The sequence below is a fragment of the Geotrypetes seraphini genome, chromosome 19 (assembly GCF_902459505.1).
Source record: "Geotrypetes seraphini chromosome 19, aGeoSer1.1, whole genome shotgun sequence".
In the NCBI taxonomy this organism is placed as follows: domain Eukaryota; kingdom Metazoa; phylum Chordata; class Amphibia; order Gymnophiona; family Dermophiidae; genus Geotrypetes; species Geotrypetes seraphini.
The window spans coordinates 14,177,498-14,197,279 of record NC_047102.1 but is presented as its reverse complement, the minus strand read 5'-3'; the positions used below and the strand labels follow the sequence as shown (position 1 = coordinate 14,197,279).

General features: G+C 43.3%; 1 protein-coding gene across 2 annotated transcripts in view; it reads right to left on the bottom strand.

Moving 5' to 3' along the window:
* Positions 1 to 14,320: 14,320 nt before the first annotated feature.
* Positions 14,321 to 19,782, bottom strand: part of TMEM178B (transmembrane protein 178B) — a 31,044-nt gene continuing 25,582 nt past the window's right edge. The window contains exons 3-4 of one of the 2 annotated variants that reach the window (XM_033928579.1): positions 18,333 to 18,470; positions 14,321 to 16,405 (exon numbers count right to left, since the gene is read on the bottom strand). In XM_033928579.1, the coding sequence (XP_033784470.1) occupies positions 16,161 to 16,405; positions 18,333 to 18,470 (383 nt within the window). In that variant the 3' untranslated portion in view covers positions 14,321 to 16,160. The remainder of the gene's footprint in view (positions 16,406 to 18,332; positions 18,471 to 19,782) is intronic. The other variant, XM_033928580.1, reaches the window with a different exon arrangement.

The window sequence follows — 19,782 nt, the reverse complement described above, 5'->3', positions numbered from 1 at the left end:
GCCTTGCTCCAACCTAGCTTTTACACTGGGACTGGGTTCTTCTGCCTGCAAATGGATCCTGAGGTAGCGTGGTGAGGAGTTTGGAGCGCCACTGGGACTGAGGCTGCACAGTCAGGCGCTTAAATGCAGCACAGTCGCTGCGGGCCACATAAAATGGCCAGGGGGGGCCGGATTCGGCCCCCGGGCCTTGTGTTTGACATGTGTGCTGTACAGGAAGACATACATAGGAGTCTGACATTAAACCTCACTTCCCCCACCAAAAAAAAAAAAAAAAGAACACCAACCAATCAGTGAAAAGCAAGCACGTTTGTCCATCTTTCAACACTGGCTCCTACCTTGTGATACATATTTAGTACTTTCTGTTGGGATGTGGCCTTTTTTGACATGCAACTCTTGTTGAAAATATCTTGTTCACAAAGTAGTGCTGTTGTCCTCCTCTATGCAACTTGATTACGAGGGGCCACTGAAAAGTTCTCAACCCAACCCAAAAAGTTGGGGCAATCTCCATCAGTCCAATGATTTTCCACTTTTTTCGTTCCATATTTTCCGATGGAACAAAAAAAGTGGGAAAACGGTTGAACTACGTGTATAGCCCTTGATGGAGTGCTCCAACTTTGTTGTTTGGACGGAGACTTAGGGGTGATTGTCAGGGAAGACATGAAGTCTGCAAATCAAGTGGAGCAAGCTTCATCCAAAGCAAGGCAAATCATAGGTTGCATACGCAGGAGTTTTGTCAGCCGTAAACCTGAAGTCATTATGCCACTGTATAGATCCATGGTGAGACCGCACCTAGAGTACTGTGTGCAATTCTGGAGGCCGCATTACCGCAAGGATGTGCTGAGACTGGAATCGGTCCAGAGAATGGCCACCAGGATGGTCTCGGGACTCAAGGAGCTCCCGTACGAGGAGCGGTTAGGGAAATTGCAGCTCTACTCACTCGAGGAACGTAGAGAGAGGGGAGATATGATCGAGCCATTCAAGTATCTCAAGGGCCGCATCAAGGTGGAAGAAGACATCTTCTTCAAGGGTCCCGCAGCAACAAGGGGGCATTCGTGGAAAATTAGGGGCGGGAAACTGCACAGTGACACTAGGAAGTTCTTCTTCACTGAAAGGGTGGTTGATCGCTGGAATAGTCTTCCACTTCAGGTTATTGAGGCCAGCAGTGTGCCAGATTTTAAGGCCAGATGGGATAGACATGTGGGATCTATCCGCAAAGATAGATAGGGAGGGTCACTGGAGTAAGCAGACTTGATGGGCTGTGGCCCTTATCTGCCGTCTATTTCTATGTTTCTATAGACAGAGCTTTTCAGCGGCCCCTCCTAATGAGAACATTAACACAGCCCAATACTTTATTGTTCTCAAGAGGGGAGGTACCAGTACCTGTGAATAACTTTTGTTTATTTCACCTGTTCCCTACACTCCAGGTGTGCAACAACATGTTATATGACTGGGATCAGAAAGAAGATAATAATAATAACAGTTTATATACCGCAATACCATTAAGTTCTATGCGGTTTACAATAGATTAAGCGAGGTACAAATTGATTGATGTCATATGCATATTTGATTCAACAGCTGTGCCCCGTGAGATAACATTTCTAGATGTTTTGGAACACTTATTTGTGCCTTTTTGAGTGGCAGGGAAGGAACTTGTAGCCCTAGGACTGTCCTCTCAGCTCTTATTAACATCGGGTAATTTGCATGTAGTTCTCGATTGTCAGTGACAGGATTATCTTTTAAATAAGACTCTGTTATATATAATGTATTAGTTGTATAGTTAGTGGGGCAGTGGAAAAAAAAAGTTCAGTTTGGGTAGTGCCCATAGTGAGAAACCTCAGTCACAGGACCTGCTGAGAGGCTAGTGCATGCTATAAGGTCAACCCAAAGATGTCACTACACATTATTGTTTTGGGTCTTCAACAAATTAAACTTAAAAAAAAAATCATACAAGGTTAGCATGTGTTACAACGTCTGCAAAGTTACTGTAACTTAAAGTAGAGTAGACGATGGCCACTTACTCCATCAGCAAAAGTAGCAAAGGAGACATTTTAACCACTTCAAGACGGAGCTTTTCTGTATTTTAATGTAATTTTAGAATTACATTACAATTTTTATTTAAAAATGACACTTCTTAGATACATGTACAATATATATATTTTTGATATTTTTACATGCCAGTCATTTGTAGTCACATGATCCTGCTCTGGAAGTCTTCCACCGGCTCATAGGTGAGAGTGGTTGTGGTTTAGAAGGAAAGAGCCTGAGGTGAAAGAGACCTGACACCACTAGACTATTTGTTCAGGCTGCAAATTTACACAGGAAATGTTAAAACATCTCATCAGCTCCCTGCAATCCTTCAGCCAGATGGAAGACAATGTCCATAAAGTGGGGAACCTAGGGGTGAGGGAGCTGGTAGCAGTGAAACTTTAATCATCTGGAGAGCAGAGACCCTTCAGTGAGAGGAAGTGGAATATGCATGGAAGTTATAGAAGCTGTTAGATAAGAGAAATTGAATGGAGACCAAAGCACCCATAGAAACAAACACTTTTTTTATTTTAAAGAAAACAGGAAGTGTTTTTACCGGGCTTTCTAAATATCCGCAATGAATATGTATGAGAGAAATTGACTTGCAAATCATTCTTATGAATATTCTTTGTGGATATCTTGAAAACTGATTGGCTGGGTGTCCCCCAGGCCAGGTTTGGGAATCACTGTTCCCTAGGACACACTTGACTACTGAAGTACTAGAAACTGTCATGAAAAACCTGACCCAGACAGCAGGACCATTCTTTTCTTACCAACCACGAGCATGCTGGCAGGATGGGGAGAACATAACTCTCTAATTCTGCTTCCCAGTGATCAGACCACGCTGGAAATGTTGTAGTCCGTCTCCCTCAACACAGTCACCATGACTGCATCCCACCAGCAGGAGTGTCTTGAGTTAGACATGCACCCTATGTGACATGCCTCCAGTATCCTTGCCCCTCCCAGTGCATCACAGACAAGCAGAGGGAGCAATGAATGGGGTGCAGTTTTGATGCCTCACTTCCTTTGTGCCCTATGTGGCTGCCCATGCAAAGTAGAGAATGACACGGGGACAAATTTTCCCTGTCCCCGCGGGAACTCCTTTTCCCATCCCGTCCCCGCGAGTTTTTTTCCTGTCCCTGCCCCGTTCCTGCAAGGTCTGTCCTCATCTGCACAAGCCTCAAATGCTTTAAAATCATAAGTGTTCGAGGCTTGCATGGTTAAGGCAGAGCTTACAGGAGTGGGACAGACAAAATTCATGGGGACAAATTTGTGTCATTGTCTAATACAAAGCTCGCCACGGCCTTCCCTATCTGTGCTTCTACCACAATCACTGTTGACACCAGCCTGCGCTAGAAATGCATCCTGCTCCATCTTGGTCCATGATCACTGCTCCTGGCCTGGTCCAGAAACGTGACTGAAAAATATTAGTTTTGGCACTGTAATTCTTAAGATCTTTGTATTTTATGTAATAAAGGATGAAAATTGTATTTCTCCTGTGTTCTGCTGCTCATAGAAGCTGACTTCTCAGGATTAACATGTCTAATTTTTGGTCCTTCATTCTCTAATTGGTGAGAGTTAGTTTGTTCTGTGTTGGGGGGATTCTACTGGCATGTAGGTTGTGGGCGGAGATGTACAGCAATCTGGTTTGTTTGGCTTTTCCACTAGGAGGTGCTGTGGTGACCTATGTCTTACAATGCTTGGTTCTTGCTGTGTGTGTCCTCTGAACCGTATGGAGGGTTTGCTATGCAAATTCTGAGTAATGTATTTGCAGAGTTTGGGGTTAACTTCACAAAATACTTAGCAGTGGAGGGATGGAGTTGCTTTTACGGAAGTGATACCAGGATTTGAAGGGCAAGCTGTAAGGGTAAACATCCTAGGTCTTCTTTGTATAGATGTGTGAACACGTAAAAAAAAAAAAAAAATCTTGATTTTTGACAGGACGTTTGATGTGCCTTTACAATTCACCCACATATCGAAAAACTGCAGCACATCAGTCCCAGATTGTACTACATTCTAAAATCCATAGTCGTTCCCAGTAAAACTTATCTGTGACACTCAACGGAACCAAAATGCCATAATTCAACCATGTGCACACCTGCAAAGCAAAAGCTTTTTACCTCTATGTTATGCTGTGTCAATACTGAAAATACTGCAATTGAATCCGCCAAGCCTATTTTCCACTAAAATTTGTCCTCTTATACTGTGAATGTACTCTTGTAACCTGTTCTAGGCTCCTTTGGGAGGATGGGCTAAATCAGGGGTGTCAAAGTCCCTCCTCGAGGGTGGCAATCCAGTCGGGTTTTCAGGATTTCCCCAATGAATATGCATGAGATCTATTTGCATGCACTGCTTTCATTCTATGCTAATAGATCTCATGCATATTCATTGGGGAAATCCTGAAAACCCGACTGGATTGCGGCCCTCGAGGAGGGACTTTGACACCCCTGGGCTAAATGAATGAATAAATAAGTAAATAATTTTATTTCAATAAGTTTATAATAAAAATAAATTTTGTTAAGTGATGGAAGGTAAATATTTAACTAAGAAAATATTTGAGCTCTTTGTTCGGTTGTAGACTGTAATGTCCACTGTTGCAGCAGAAGGAAAGCGGAGTACTGGTAATAGTTTAATATTCGAACTCGGTGTTTCTCAACACTCTCCTGGAGGCACACCTAGCCAGTCGGCTTTTTAGGATTACCAATTAATATGCAAGAGAGAGATTTACATACAGTGGGTTTCCCAGTATGTGTAAATTTATCTAATAAATCATGAAAACTTGACTGGCGAGGTGTGCCTATAGGAAGGGAGATTCAGAAGCCTTAAGACTTTTCTTAACCTTTCTAGTTTGTCAGTTGTTTCTTTAAAACATTCACTTTGTCGGCCATTTGTGTTGCTACACCGCAAACAAACTACCTTTTAGGGCTCTGTTAGGTCAAAATACAGTTTTTCTTGAAGTCAAGTAGTGTCACGGCATGGATTGGTTTTGCATTTTCTTTTAACAGGGGGCTTAATATTTTTACTTTGGTGATCGTAACCTTATCGGTGGGGCTGGGTCGCAAGGCATTTAGCCTTCATCATGTATAGGTTTGTGTATTCAGAAGATATTGAGCTCAGCTCTTAGCACACACCCAATAGATACTGGTCAAAAGACTAAGGAGGGACTAACCCCAGCTCCAAACTCTACTCCAGTGCTTGAATATTATCAGAAAGACCAAGAGGGTGGTTAAACCCTAGAGCTGGCTGCTCCTAGGTGTCTCTGTCCAGTGTGCTGTCTCCCCTACACTGATGCCCCAGTGCTCTACTGATGTTCTGTCTGTTATTGATAGATGCCATCAACTCGGGCTTGAGTCCTAGTGACTTGATGAATTACAGATCTAAAAAGAAATTGGTTTTGTGCTAGTCCAGAAAGGTCCTCCAGCGTCATCCCCCATGGTTGTTTTCAACATGTCCAGCCATCTGATTGCAGGTCACCCTCTCCACCTGGTTCCTTCAATCTTCCCAAATGTGATGTTCTTCTGATGGTGTGACCAACATAGGACAGCCGTAACTTCGTCATTTGGGCTTCAAGTGGCATAGGCGGTTTTATCTCTTCCAGAATCGATTTGTTAGTTCTTCTGGAAGTCCACGGCCTGCCTAAAATCCTTTTCCAGCACTAAAGCTCAAATGAATCAATCTTCTTTCTATCTTGTTTCTGTAGTGTCCATCTTTTGCATCCATAAGGATCACTGAGAAAATGAGTGCGTGGACAAATCTGATCTTTGTTTGGAGTGTTACCTCCTTGACTTTGAATACTTTGTTGAGAGCCTTCACTGAAGAGCGATGAATTGCTATTCTGCAGAGTATTTCCTCCCTGCTAGTTGCTTCTTTGTCTACAAAAGAGCCCAGGAGATCGAAATCCTTTACAACTTCTATTCTATGGCCTTCAATCTCAAAATCTTCATCATTTTCCGTGTTCATAATCTTCGTCTTCTTTATGTTAAGTTCTAATCCCATGTCACTGTACAGGTCCTGGACCTGTTGGGCCGCCACGTGAGCGGGCTGCTGGGCACGATGGACCCCAGGTCTGACCCAGCAGAGGCATTTCTTATGCTTATGTTCTTACATCTTTTGGCTTTGACTTTTCTCAGTAAATACAGCATGTTTTTTTTTTTTTGCTGCTGTGTCCTGTCTATGGGAATATATTTATTTACACAGCAGGGTGCTGTTATGTATATGATATGTTGATAGCTAGATCCCTTTGAAACAAATTTCTTTCAGGTTAGGTAAAGACCCAGAGAGGATGCAGAAGAGTTCCTATGCAGAATTTGGTCAGTGTATCAAGGACATGAAACCAAGTTCTAACAGGGCTACCTTGGAAGATCTTTAGACTGAGAGGTGCTACTGTTTTGAAATAGCAAACTAAAACGTATTCTATGATGCCTTATACTGGGTTGGGCTGTGTTTAGAAATGGAGATGGGCAGGATTTCCATTTCCTGATTGGACAGGATATCATACTTACAGTAGATTAGCCAGACTGATGTAGGAAGCAAAGCCATAAGTTGGGGGGAGGGGAGAGCTGCTGCTAGTTAGGTGGTATCTGGTTTGAAAAGGAGGACCTGCTGCCTTCACTCCCAATGTTGGGATGGTAAGAGTGGTGCAAAGTTAACCAAACCCAAACTAACTAAATTGTACTGTATGTAATGATGGAACTAGAATGAGCTTGCACATTCAAACCCAGTACTCTACGTTTAGGGGTTTCCTTTACTTCCCATTCTCTCAGATTGGAATAATGATGTCATGAGCCTATGGGTGTCTGAGCTGTGATCTGCTGTGATATGAAAGACAGGACTCCTGTCACTAGAATGATAAATGAAGAAGTTCTTGAGTAATGGAAAGGCAAAATTTTTGAGGTACAACAAAACTGAAGTCTAGCATGACTTAGAGTACAGATCAGGCGAAGCCATCTGCTACCACAGTCCACCTCTTACCACAGTATTCAGGTGTAAAAGAACATGCACTGACGAGAAGGCACTTATTTTTCTGTGACCCATGCATGTTGCTGGGGGTAGGGTTACCATATGGCTCCAGAAAAAGGCCAGATTGAGACATCTGGGTTTGACTTCCATTGCTTTCGATGAAAGTAAAACCCAGATGTCTCAATCCATCTTCCTTTGTCTGGAGCCATATGGTAACCCTACCAGGGGGTGCAGTCAACCTTAGGCAGGGTCACGATGTACGCATGTCATAAAATGTGTGTATCTGCATGGACTTGATGTGTACATGTTTACACTTATTCCCAAGAAGGTATGTGGACTCATAATTTCTGCTGGTTTTGTGAGGATATTTTGTGAAGACACACGGGCATTTTCAAAAGCACGTCCATATCAGAACGTCCAAAACGAATGTCCATCTCACCTTAAAGTTCTACTTATTTTCTGTTCAAAAATACATGAGACGGATGACTGTGCTGGAAAGATCCAGCATGAGCAGCTGTTTTACTGGTGGAATGAGGCATTATGACATGAACGCCCAAGTTAGAGAATTACATGGGGACAAATTTTCCCCGTCTCCGCGAGTTCTTTTTCTGGCCCATTCCTGCAAGCTCTGTCCTCATCTGCACAAGCCTCAACCGCTTTAAAATCATAAGTAGCAACATTCTAGAGCTCAGATTGTGATGTCATAATGCCTCATTCCACCAATGCCTAAGCTCCGTCCTCATCTGCACAAGCCTCAAATCCTTTAAAACCATAAGTAACAACATTCTAGAGCTCAGATTGTGATGTCATAATGCCTCATTCCACCAATGTCTAAGGTCTGTCCTCATCTGCACAAGCCTCAGACCCTTTAAAACCATAAGTAGCAACATTCTAGAGCTCAGATTGTGATGTCATAATGCCTCATTCCACCAATGTCTAAGGTCCGTCCTCATCTGCACAAGCCTCAAACGCTTTAAAATCATATGTAGCAACATTCTAGAGCTGAGATTGTGATGTCATAATGCCTCATTCCACCAATGCCTAAGCTCCGTCCTCATCTGCACAAGCCTCAAAACCCTTTAAAATCAAAAGTAACATTCTAGAGCTGAGATTGTGATGTCATAATGCCTCATTCCATCAACGCCTAAGCTCCGTCCTCATCTGCACAAGCCTCAAACCCTTTAAAATCATAATAGCAACGTTCTATAGCTCAGATTGTGATGTCATAATGCCTCATTCCATCAACGCCTAAGCTCCGTCCTCATCTGCACAAGCCTCAAACCCTTTAAAATCATAATAGCAACGTTCTATAGCTCAGATTGTGATGTCATAATGCCTCATTCCATCAATGCCTAAGCTCCGTCTTCATCTGCACAAACCACGACCCTTTAAAATCCTGTGTTCGAGGCTTGTGCGGTTAATGCACAGCTTACAGGAATGGGACAGGGACAAAACCTGTGGGGATGGGGACATTGAGTGCCTGCAGGGATGGGGAAAAATTTGACCCTGTGTCATTCTCTAGTCCAAGTTATGATTCAGGGGAAAGCAAGGGACATCGAGGTCAGTATGGCAGCATTCTAAGAAAATAGGCAGAGGGGCAGCTGTGTAGTTAATGCAGTGAGACAATGAGACTGGAACGAATACCAAGCTCTGTGACAGTTTCCGATCTGAGGAGCTGCCCAGTGGTTAGTGCAATGGAGTGTAAAGCAAGGGACCCAGGTTCAAATCCCACTTTCACTCTGTTTTGTAATTATGATGCGTCCTCCAGTCTTGCAGGTGGCTTTTTGATTAACCTCAACATGCAAATGTAATTTTGAAAGTTTTCTGTGATATCACTGTCTGTATACAGGCTCTTCCTCTGTAAACCGCTTTGAACCGTTTGTGGTATTGCGGTATATAAAAATAAAGTTATTATTATACATTTAGGTACGGTAATCCAATCCAATCTTTGGTTTTATATACCTATTCATCCCTACTAGAGGGCTCGATTCGGTTAACAAAATATTAAGAAAAGTATACAAGGAAAGTCGGTAAAGGATTTCTGAAATAAGTAGCCACAGTTTTTAACAGTAGGAAAGCCGAGTTTAAATTTCTGAGAATTCCTTAAGTTGGAGTTTTTGTGTGAGTTAAAGGGAGACAGGAACCAACGGTGTGAAGATCCCATCCAAAATTTTAGATATAACAGTAGCGCATTTAAACTGAATCCTCCAGTAAACGGGAAGCCAGTGAAAGGATCTCAATCAGGATGTAACACGGTCATATTTGTGTTTGCCATAGAGCAATTTGGCCGTTGTGTTCTGAATTAATTGTAGTCTTTTCAAGTTACATTTACTTAAGCCAACGTAAAGCGAGTTGCCATAATCTAACTGAGCTAAGATGATAGCCTGAACTCGAACTGTGAAATGTTGCTGAAAAAAGAGATGGCAAACTTTTCTAAGCATCTCAAGACTGAAAAAACTTTTTTTTTTTTTACATTATTTGGGATGATAAAGAAAGTGAGGAATCTAGAATTAAACCCAGAATTTTAGATGAAGATTCAATTTTCAGCCGATCTCTCGAAGTCAACGATACTGAGATGGGCAACTGTTCTATATTTGGCCCTTACCATAATAATTTTATAGGATCTGTTCGAGGAATTATGAATTTAAATTTTGATGATTTGTTTCTCTTTTATATTGTTTTTTTAGGCATTATGTATGTAAACCACCTAGGACCTAGACGGCATAGAACTTCTGTTCCTGGAGGGTACATAATTAAAAAAAAAAAAAAAAAGAGCTTTTGGCATTGGAGGAAACAGTTGCATCGTTTACTTTTATTTGAGGTCTGGGAGGTTCGGTAATCTTCTAGATGAACTCGTCTTTTTATGAAGGTTTGGGATCCTTATATTCAAAACCTTTCACTTAGAGCAAGAGCAAGAAGTTTAATTCTCAATGATTTACAATGAAGCTATGGTTGTCTAAATTACATTCCAGATCTTTATTTTTGTCATCCGGGGAGGGGGCATGGATTATAGGATGGAGGGGAGGGAAATGGAATGGAAGGGGAGAAATGAAAAGATTTGGAAGGAGGGGGTGGAGGAGGGAGGAAGGGTGGAGGGAAGGGGAAGGAGAGAGTGGGGGGGACTATGATTTATGATATAAAACGTTTGGAGGAATGATAGAATTATATAGAATATATGGATTCGAATTTTAACATTTGTAAAGCATTTCTTTATGTATACTACTATAAAGGTATTTCTACTTTATTCCTTCAATAAAAATGTTTGAAACAGGAAAAAAAAAAAAAAAAAGAATTAAAGTGGGATTTGAACCTGGGTCCCTCGGTTTACACTCCATTGCACTAACCACTGGGCTGCTCCTCAGATCTGAAACTGTCACAGAGCCTGGAATTCTTTCCAGTCTCACTTTCAGGGGAGAAGGAGGGGGGCAGCAACCGATAGAGGATTAAGGAGGTGCCATGCCTTCATCCAGTGGACAGCTGCTTAATCAGAGCACCCTAGATGCGATTGAAATAGGTCTAACTAAGAAGACCCTGTTTAGACTTTGGACATTTCCTTCCCTTCGGTAATCATCGTTGGAAGTAGAGAATGACACGGTGACAAAATTTATCACCGTTCCCGTCCCTGCAGATAACCGCGGGAAATAAACCCATGTCATTTTCTAGTGTCTATTTCATCCTCTGTCCTTCTACACCAAAGCAAAGCTTGCGGGTCAGGGGTTGTGGCCATTCGTACTCTGATTCTTCCCTCTTTCCTTAAAGAATGACATGAAGATGGTTTCCCGCGGTTATCTGCGAGGACGGGAACGGTGATGAATTTTGTCACCGTGTCATTCTCTAGTTGGAAGTTCTGAGTTTGGGCCCTCCCTAGTTCCACCCATGACACTCTCCATTGCTTTTTGCAAGTACAGCAGTGTCGGACGTCCAAGTCCTGCCTTTGCAAAATCGGGATGTCCGTGGCGGCCTTTTGAGATGCCTGCATGCTTTGAAAGTGAGCACAGTAGGCACTTATGGTGTCTTTATAAAATAGCCTTGTAACAAGCAGTTATTTACCTTTCTCACTACCCAACCTGTTATAAAATTACCTTCCTAAGGGCTAATTTTACGAGGCTGTGAAGATATATAGGTGTTCAATTAACTGGCACCTCCAATGTGGTAGAAGAAAGGCCCCGCTGGAGCTGGATGGAAGCAGCAAGTTTACAGCGCTGCTTCTGTTTACCAGCTGCAGCTACTGCTTCAGTAAGGGAGGGAGGGAGGGGGGTTGTCAGGAGCAGCTGCTGCTGCTTTGGGGGCTGAAGGAGGGAGAGGGGTTGTCAGGATTGGCTACTGCAGCTTCAAGACCAAGGGAGGAGGGAGGGTTGTCAGGATCAGCTGCTGCTGCTGCTTCAGGGCTGAGGGAGGGAGCGGGGTTGTCAGAATTGGCTGCCACTGCTGCCTTGGGTCCAGAGCGAGCGAGAGGGGAGGGGTTGTCAGGACCAGCTCGGCTGCTACAGGGAAGGGCATGGATGGATCAGGACATACACTAAAGATGCATGCAGTACTGCTAGGATTTACGCCAGGTTTCAGTTGGTGTAAATCCTCGTACCCCAAGTTTGGCGCAGAAATCAGCTCAAAATACTATTCTATAAGTGGCGCCCAATTCAGAACACTGTTTTTAGACAAACACTCCACGTAGATGTTTCTCAACCCCGTTTCTTTTTAGCGCCATTTACTGAATCTACTCCACTATGTGTTGGGCAGACTTATACGCATGCATGCCGCTGGGCAATTTCGGGAGTGCCTGTTTCTGTGAATAAAACCCTTGTTTCACACAAAGATTTATAAGATTAAGCCCCCAAGGGGTCACCTAGCCTCCCCCCCCCTTTTTTACAAAACCACACAAGAGGTTTTTAGCGCCAGCTGGCCCGCTGAATGTTCTGCGCTGCTCTGATGGTCATAGAGTTCCTATGAGTGTCGGAGCAACGCAGAGCATTCAGCGCACCAACTGGCATTAAAAATCTCTTGCGCGGTTTTGTAAAAAAAAAAAAAAAAAAGGGGGGGGCGCTTAGTTATGCAGGTTATAAAATATGTGTGTGTCACAACCCTGTCTAAACTCTGCTCCCCCAGGAATACTTCTGCTTCTGCTGGATAACTGTGCGCACAGGCTGTCAGTATATATACCCCAGGTGATTTTACAAATATTTATTTCAGCACGTAAAGTGGTTTATGTGCAAAAAAAAAAAGGCTTCTAAAGGTAACCCTTAATGATATAGTCCACCACCTGCCCAGACTGTCCAGTGAATTCAAGCCTGCTCTACCTTCCAGGTTTTCCTTCACTTCCTACCCAGTTTGCTTAGCAATCCAGTCCTCTCAAAGGACCGGCCCGACCAAAGATCCAGCTCATTCCAGCCTCAGGCTACTTGATCCAACTTATTGTGGCAGGGTAGTATAATACTGGTGCTTTGGGCACAGAAAAGGTTAAGGGGGCAGTGAATACTTCAGACCTTGCGAAGATAGAAAATGCATTCAGCAGGGACATGGAATTGAAGAAACGTTTGAAAACAGAAATCAAGGCTGTGTGCTATGGAGCAGGACTGCTTACTTTAATTTAAATATGTTGACTGATATCATCATAATTTGACATAATCTGAGTTTTGATATCATCCAATAAACCATGGGTTTTGGTACTGTATAGCCGATGTACGTTGGCTGGCGAGTGCCTCCTCTGTGGCTACCAGGTAACGCTATAGGTGCTGTCTATATTTCTTTAGGGGCATAAGCATGTGACCAGAATCAAGATGCAAAAATTAAACATCTTTGGCCAATCTGGACAAAACTGTCGAGTTTTGGTAGCAATGTTTCTTAACAAAGCCAGAGCCACCATTGCGATAGCAGCAGGCTGTGTTTGGAGGCGCCTAATCACTACCACGTTGGATTTGGAAAGCCAATCCAAACCAAATATACCAGATATCAGCCGCTAAATCCTGATCTGGAAACCACACAGGTCTTGCTACGGATTTATGTCTACCACTAGAGCAGTCTCTCTCAAACTGGGTGCCAAGGCACAGTGGTGTGCCCTGAAGAGATTCTGGGTGTGCCACGAGAGATTCCAGAATTTTACTTTATTTTTTAAAAATTCCCTTCATAAGTTTACACGTCGCACGCGCAAGTGTCTGTCAATGTTATGAGTATCTGCGTACGTAAGGATACAACCGCCCAGATGAGCATCATTCTTTGACGTGACTGGTCCTTGAAAACCAACGACAAGTAATTTGATTTTTTTATGCAATAGTTGCATAACTTGAGCAACAAAGCAATCAAGGCTTTTGTTACCGTTTGGATCTTCTTATCTTTGCAAACTTGGATTTTTAGCTCTGACAAGAAATTAAATCGAATATAAGAGAGCGACTGCAGATGGTGGATGATGAAATGCAAACTTGCTTGTCAACTATCGAGCCGCGATTTGAGTTAATTTGCACTCAAAAACAAGCACATCCATCACATTAATTAGCAATTCTATTCTATCTACTTTAGTTTCACCGTTGTTACAAGTACCCATACATAGTTTGAAGAACTTTAAATACAATAACTCTCAAATTTAATTTTTTGTTGGTTTTGCAATTTTATAATTTCAGTTGTAATGAGCCGTGAAAAACATTTGCCTCCATTTATTGTGCCGGAGCTAAAATAGTTTGAGAGACACTGCACTAGAAAGAAGAGCTGCCATGTTTATCACACACAGCAACCTGAGAACATTAAGACAATATTGTTAAGGGTTAATGCAAAATGATCATTATACCTACTAGACATTTTGTCCCCCCACAAGTTCATCCAATCCCTGATCTCTCTCTCACTCTCTCTTTTGGTCCTGCAATTTGATCTTGATTTTAGGTTTCAAGTTCAATCAGAACCAGTCGCTAATGGGTTGTGGTGTCATAAGCATTTATTTATACCTGCTTGAGGATTTTCCCCCTCATTTTTTCCATCCTCCATCTTAACTTTCACCTATCGCAATTATAGTTGGTGGCTCCTGCTGGAATCCTAGGTTTGGCTACTCGGTGCAAACCTTGATCACTGGCTGAGATTCTCTCCCCCAAAAGGCTATGAATTCTGGCCCTATCCAGCCTGGCAAGCAGGAAGCAAAACCAGTTCCTGTGTGTGGCAGTGCACAGCACCGGCCACTGAGCTAGCAGGCCCAGTCCAGAATCCAATCTCCTCTCAAAATATGACACTGGCATAGAAGAAGCCAAAGTAACTTCTTCTGGAAGCAGAGTTAAGAGCTTTGCTACTCTCAGTATAAACAAACTCCTTCCATAAGTGGCAAAATCCACTTTCTTATGCTTGGAAGGATCCCCTTGCTCTCTTAATTGCTCCCACGGCAAGAACCTTGCATGATTCTGTAGTATAATTTTATAATGCAGTCAGCCTTTTCACTTTTAAGGAAGAAGCCTATCTTGATACACCTTTCCTCACTGGAAGGTAGATCCCCTTCTCTGATTCTTTTCTACTTCTTCAATACCTTCCTTGAAATGCGGGGCCCAAAACTGTACCCTGTGTTACAGGTGTGGCCACTTGCCCAGCTTCCTCCTACCTTTGACTGTACATACCTACCTTGAAATCCCTAAAAAAAAACAAAAAAAACCCCACACCTCTACATATTCTGTGCATCTCTTCCTGTAGCCTCATTGTGCACCTGTCCGTGTTGAATTTCATTTCCCTGAAGATACCCCCCCGATTCATTCTAGGAGGATTATAAACTTGAATAATATTTATAACCCAACACAGCATGGTACCATCGGCTAAACTGGCTGTATTACTATCGCTCTTTTTGTTGTAGGTCAGTTATGAATCATTTAAATAGGAGAAAGCACAAAATCAAACCCTGAGGCACGGCAGTGGTATCTCAGGCCCACTTTGATTCGCATTTTTTTTCTGGCGCTAGAATCTGCACCCACCCAGTGTTTACGCAAGGACAAACGGAATCCTCGGCTCCTGGTTTTCACCTTGCGCAACAGCTGCTTATGTCCGACTTTCGCAAAGTTCACTACGATTCCCATATCTAGGAACCTATTCACATTATGAAAGAAACTGAGGGGATCCATCTATTGCTCCTGAGCCCACATCTAAGTTTCCCTGCCTTTAAGTTGCAGAAAGACCCCTGTATCTACAAATATGCACTGGTTCGTGAAGGATATCTTCAAATGTAGTGCTAGCTGGTTTTACAACTGGTGACTTTTATATCATGTTTCGTGAGATGGTGTCTAAACGTTTTCCTCTGCTCAGGATGGGCCGAGTGTCACTCCCTTCAATTAAGGGCGACATTTCGCTTTGCTCTAACTTTGAACAAGATTCTCACAGACATCAGGTCACACACAGCAGCATCTTCCGGCTGGACACTTGACAAACACCGCAATCCAGATAAAAATTCTATCTTGTTGTAGGTAATGCCTAATTGAACACACTTAACCAATCTCATAGAAGATTTTCCCTTTGTGCAAGGCAATACCCAGTATCACAATGACCCTTCCTGATACAACTCTTTTCTCTATCCATGGTCAACATGAGCTTTAATCCCCTATGCAGTATTCTTCTCTGTACAAGAATGGCTCACTTCCACGTAGACACAGAGTATTTATTCTAGAGTCCATATGGATCCAGAGGAGAGTGTAGGTAGTATAAAAAAAAATGAGTCCCATGTATAGAAATGAAAAAGACAACTTTGTCGCACTTCGAAGTAGAATTTTAAAAACCAACAACATGTGGATAATACAAGCATCCAGAATCCAAAGTTTCTTTTTACAAAATGGTGAAGTAGTTCAATGTCTTTCTTGGAGGCTGATCTGCCAGGAAGCAGTTGTCTTATGACTTGGTGTTCATGTTGGCTGCTGAGCTGGGAGGACTGAAGCTGTGCAGTCAAACAGAGCACAGTTTTCAAGAGCTTTTCCAAACGCCAGGTCCTTTATTCTTGGCCATCTTATTAACCTGTTGGCCCCCTTTGGCTGGGCCCCTTTCTCTGCACAAATGTCCCTATGCATTTTTTTCATATTATTATTATTTTTTTCTTTCACTAATGTGGCACAAATTTCAATGGATGAATAAAAACCTTATCCATGCTGGTGTCAAACGTTGCTATTCCAGGTTTGTGCTTGATGGAGTTTCTCTTCCTTCTCTTCCCTTTCGATCCTGGGCTCCTGCTGTGGTCACACAGCCCCGTTCTCTTGTCTGGGTTTCTGCACAGCAGTACGGGGGCTATTAAGAGAAGGAGCCAAAGTGCAGAGGAATCCAGCCAGCAGTGTGAGTCCCAGGCCGCCCCAAGCACAAAACATAGACCATCCGTAGCCGTGACTAATATCCTCTGGGAGTCCGTAGACTTGCTGAGGTTGGCGAGAAAGTTCAAAGTTTATTCCAGCTACACAGGTGCACAAGGATATTATACAGCATGTACCTGTAAGAAATGTATCAGCATTATTGCTTTTTCTCAAAATAAGGTCAATCATTTGTGTCCATTTGGAACTGACTGTAGGGTTCCTCAGGGCTGGACCATTTAGATCAGGGGTGTCCAACCTGCGGCCCAAGGGCCGCATGCGGCCCCATGAAGAATTTTGTGCGGCCCCGGTTGAGGGCGATGCAGTGTTTTCCTCTGCTGCCCCTCGGGTGTTTACCGTCTTGCCGGCTCCCTCCTCTGCCTTGCTGCAGCATTTGTGTGGCCCCAGAAAATTTTTTTTTTTTGGTCAATGCGGTCCAGGGAAGCCAAAAGGTTGAACACCCCTGATTTAGATCCTTCCAAGATCTGGAGCAGCAGTGGGATAATTCCTGCTAGACTAGTAACTTTGAACATTGACACCTCTTCAGAAATGAAATATATTGCAAATCAAAATAAAAAAAGAGGCATCTGAATGGCTTCGACTCAACTATGACTAATTTAAAAAAATGACTAGTACTTTTGTCTTAGACTCATGACTTCCATCTAAGGTTACCACCTGGCTCCAGGTAATAAGGAATAGGTTGATCCACTCCTGGTTCTACCCTATTGCATTCATGGATGTGTTGTTCTGATTGTCCCATTGATTTCCCTACAAAAATCAGAAATACAAGTCTATGAAAGGATAGAGTAGGACTGTATTAGCCTATTCCTTAGGACATGAAGTCAACTGGCAATCCAGTGATTTGCAAATGTTTGATTGTACACCACTCAGAATATTAGATGGTGCAGTATAGAAATATTTTAATAAATACATAAAAAATAAATCCAAACAATGGGATCTCTCCCTACTGACCCACTGTTATAAAAATCATCCTTACTAAGCAGGTGACCAGGATGGTGGTTAAAAGGTTGAATCCAACTACGCTGGTTTTATGCTTTCATATTTATCCAAATGTCAAGCTAGGGTAGAGATTATCACACTTCTGCTGTGGATATCGCTCTGGTGCCATAGGAACAAGACTAGAGCAGAGGGGTCAAGTTACCTAGCTCCAGGCTGGAGATGTTGGGACAATCCTAGATTTCTGACTACTCTATCCTAGTACGTTATGGGACTTGCAATGCTGACTGACGTCAATGGGCAGATCAAGCACTACAAATCCCACACTATTTTGGGATGTAAGTTGAAAATTGGGACAGGCCAAAACATCTCCAGCATGGAACTGGTTAACTTGGTTTCTCTACTAGAGTGGAAAAATGCATACCTGCTAAGGTAGGGTTACCATATGGCTCCAGAAAAAGGAGGATGGATTGAGACATCCGGGTTTTACTCCCATTGGTTTCAATAGAAGTAAAGCCCAGATGTCTCTATCTGTCCTCCTTATTTCCTTTGCTTTCAGTAGAAGTAAAACACGGATGTCTCAATCCGTCCTCCTTTTTCTGGAGCCATATGGTAACCCTGAATAGTGAACCAGCATTAGAAACTCCTGACTCTTAGTCTATATCAGGGGTTCTCAACCCAGTTCAATGCGGATACCATGAAAACTTGACTGGCCTTGTGTGTCCTGAGGACTTAGTCGAGAACCCCTTGGTCTATATCAGTGGTTCCCAACCCTATCCTGAAGGACCCCCAGCCAGTCGGGTTTTCAAGATCTCCCTAATGAATATGCATGAGAGAGATTTGCATACCTGTCATTTCCATTATATGCAAATCTCTCTCGTGCACAATCATTAGGGAGATCTTGAAAACCCGACTGGCTGGGTTGGGAACCCCTGGACTATATGGACTAACTGGAGGCAATGTTCTTTTCCATCTTATTGGTTTCTTTCCTATTCTCATGATTGGTTGATGGCTGTATTTGCTTACCTTCATGTTTTTCAGTGGAATTATATGATTGCGTATCAAAATAAAATATTACTAGAGGAAGGAATGAAAGAAAGCTTATCTCACCTCCCATAAGGAAGAGCAAACCTGCCACATACTGCATGAGATCATGCTGGTTGCAGCAACCAAGGATGCCAACAATCCAGCCAAAGAGGATAATGGACACTGCCATGCCAAGGAAGCCAGCTGTCATTCTGCGCAGGTCTGTCCAGAGGCGTGAGAAAACAGGTAAAGGAAAGCACACAGAAATTCAGATATATAAGTGAGAAGGGTAGCCAATAAAAAGAGTGGGGGGGGGAGAATAGGGTTACCATATTTAGTAATGCAAAAATCCAGACACATGGCCCCGGCCTGCCTCTAGCCCTGCCCTGTTTTGCCCTCCCCCCCCCCGCCCCGCCCTCACATACCCTCGTCTCTTCCTTTCCGACCTCCAGGCCATGTCTGGAAGGCCTCGAGCATGTGCAGATGCATGTGACATCATCTGTGCATGCTCGGAGGCCCGCTAGATGTGGCCGGAGCTCATCGGGGGCTTTCCAAAACCCGGACAAACTGCCGGCTTTTGGAAAGTCCATCTGGGCACCCAGACAGTTCTCTAAAAAGAGGACATGTCCAGGTGTCCCCGGATGTCTGGCAACCCTAGGGGAGAGGAATAAATTAAACACAGGGAGAGAGACAAAGAGGTATGTCGAAGAGAAAAAAGGGAAGCAGAGAGAGAAGAAGGGGAAAGGAGGAGCAAAGGTGGACAAGAAGGAGCAAAACACTCGGAGCTCCTTTTACAAAGCTGCTGTAGCGATTCCTGCATGGCGAACGGGACGAAACCCATTCGATTCCTTCAGGCTCTGTCACATTTGCTGCACTGGGAATCGTTACTCAGGCTTTGTAAAAGGAGTCCTCGGTTTCCCCACAGCAGAGCTAGCTTCGCCATTAGGCAAGCTAGAAAGCCACCTAGGATGGCAGCTTCCAAGGAGGGTAGCAAAGAGCAGCACCAGTCAAAGTAAAATAAGTCTCAAAGAACCGTAGGGAGGGTTCCCAGATGGCTCCAGAAAAAGGAGGATGAGAGAGCCTCTATGTCTTGTACGTCTTTTGAATCCATATATACCAGAGGTGTCAAAGTCCCTCCTCCAGGGCCGCAATCCAGTCGGGTTTTCAGGATTTCCCCAATGAATATGCATGAGATCTATGTGCACGCACTGCTTTCAATGCATATTCATTGGGGAAATCCTGAAAACCCGACTGGATTGCGGCCCTCAAGGAGGGACTTTGAGATCCCTAATAACCAGTGGTGATGACTTTCTGGAAAATGCTGAAGACTCATCTCTTCAATTGAACAGTGTTAATGGACAACTTCCTTCCTTATCTCTTTCTCACCCTCTCTCCTCTCACTCTCCTGTTCCCTTCTCCCCTCCTCCCTTCCCCAGCTCCCCTTGCTCCCCTTCCCCTTCTCTCTATATATCTTCTCACCTGTCTCTTCTTGAAATGCCTATAATTTTATTGTCCTGTAACTTTATTGTGAATG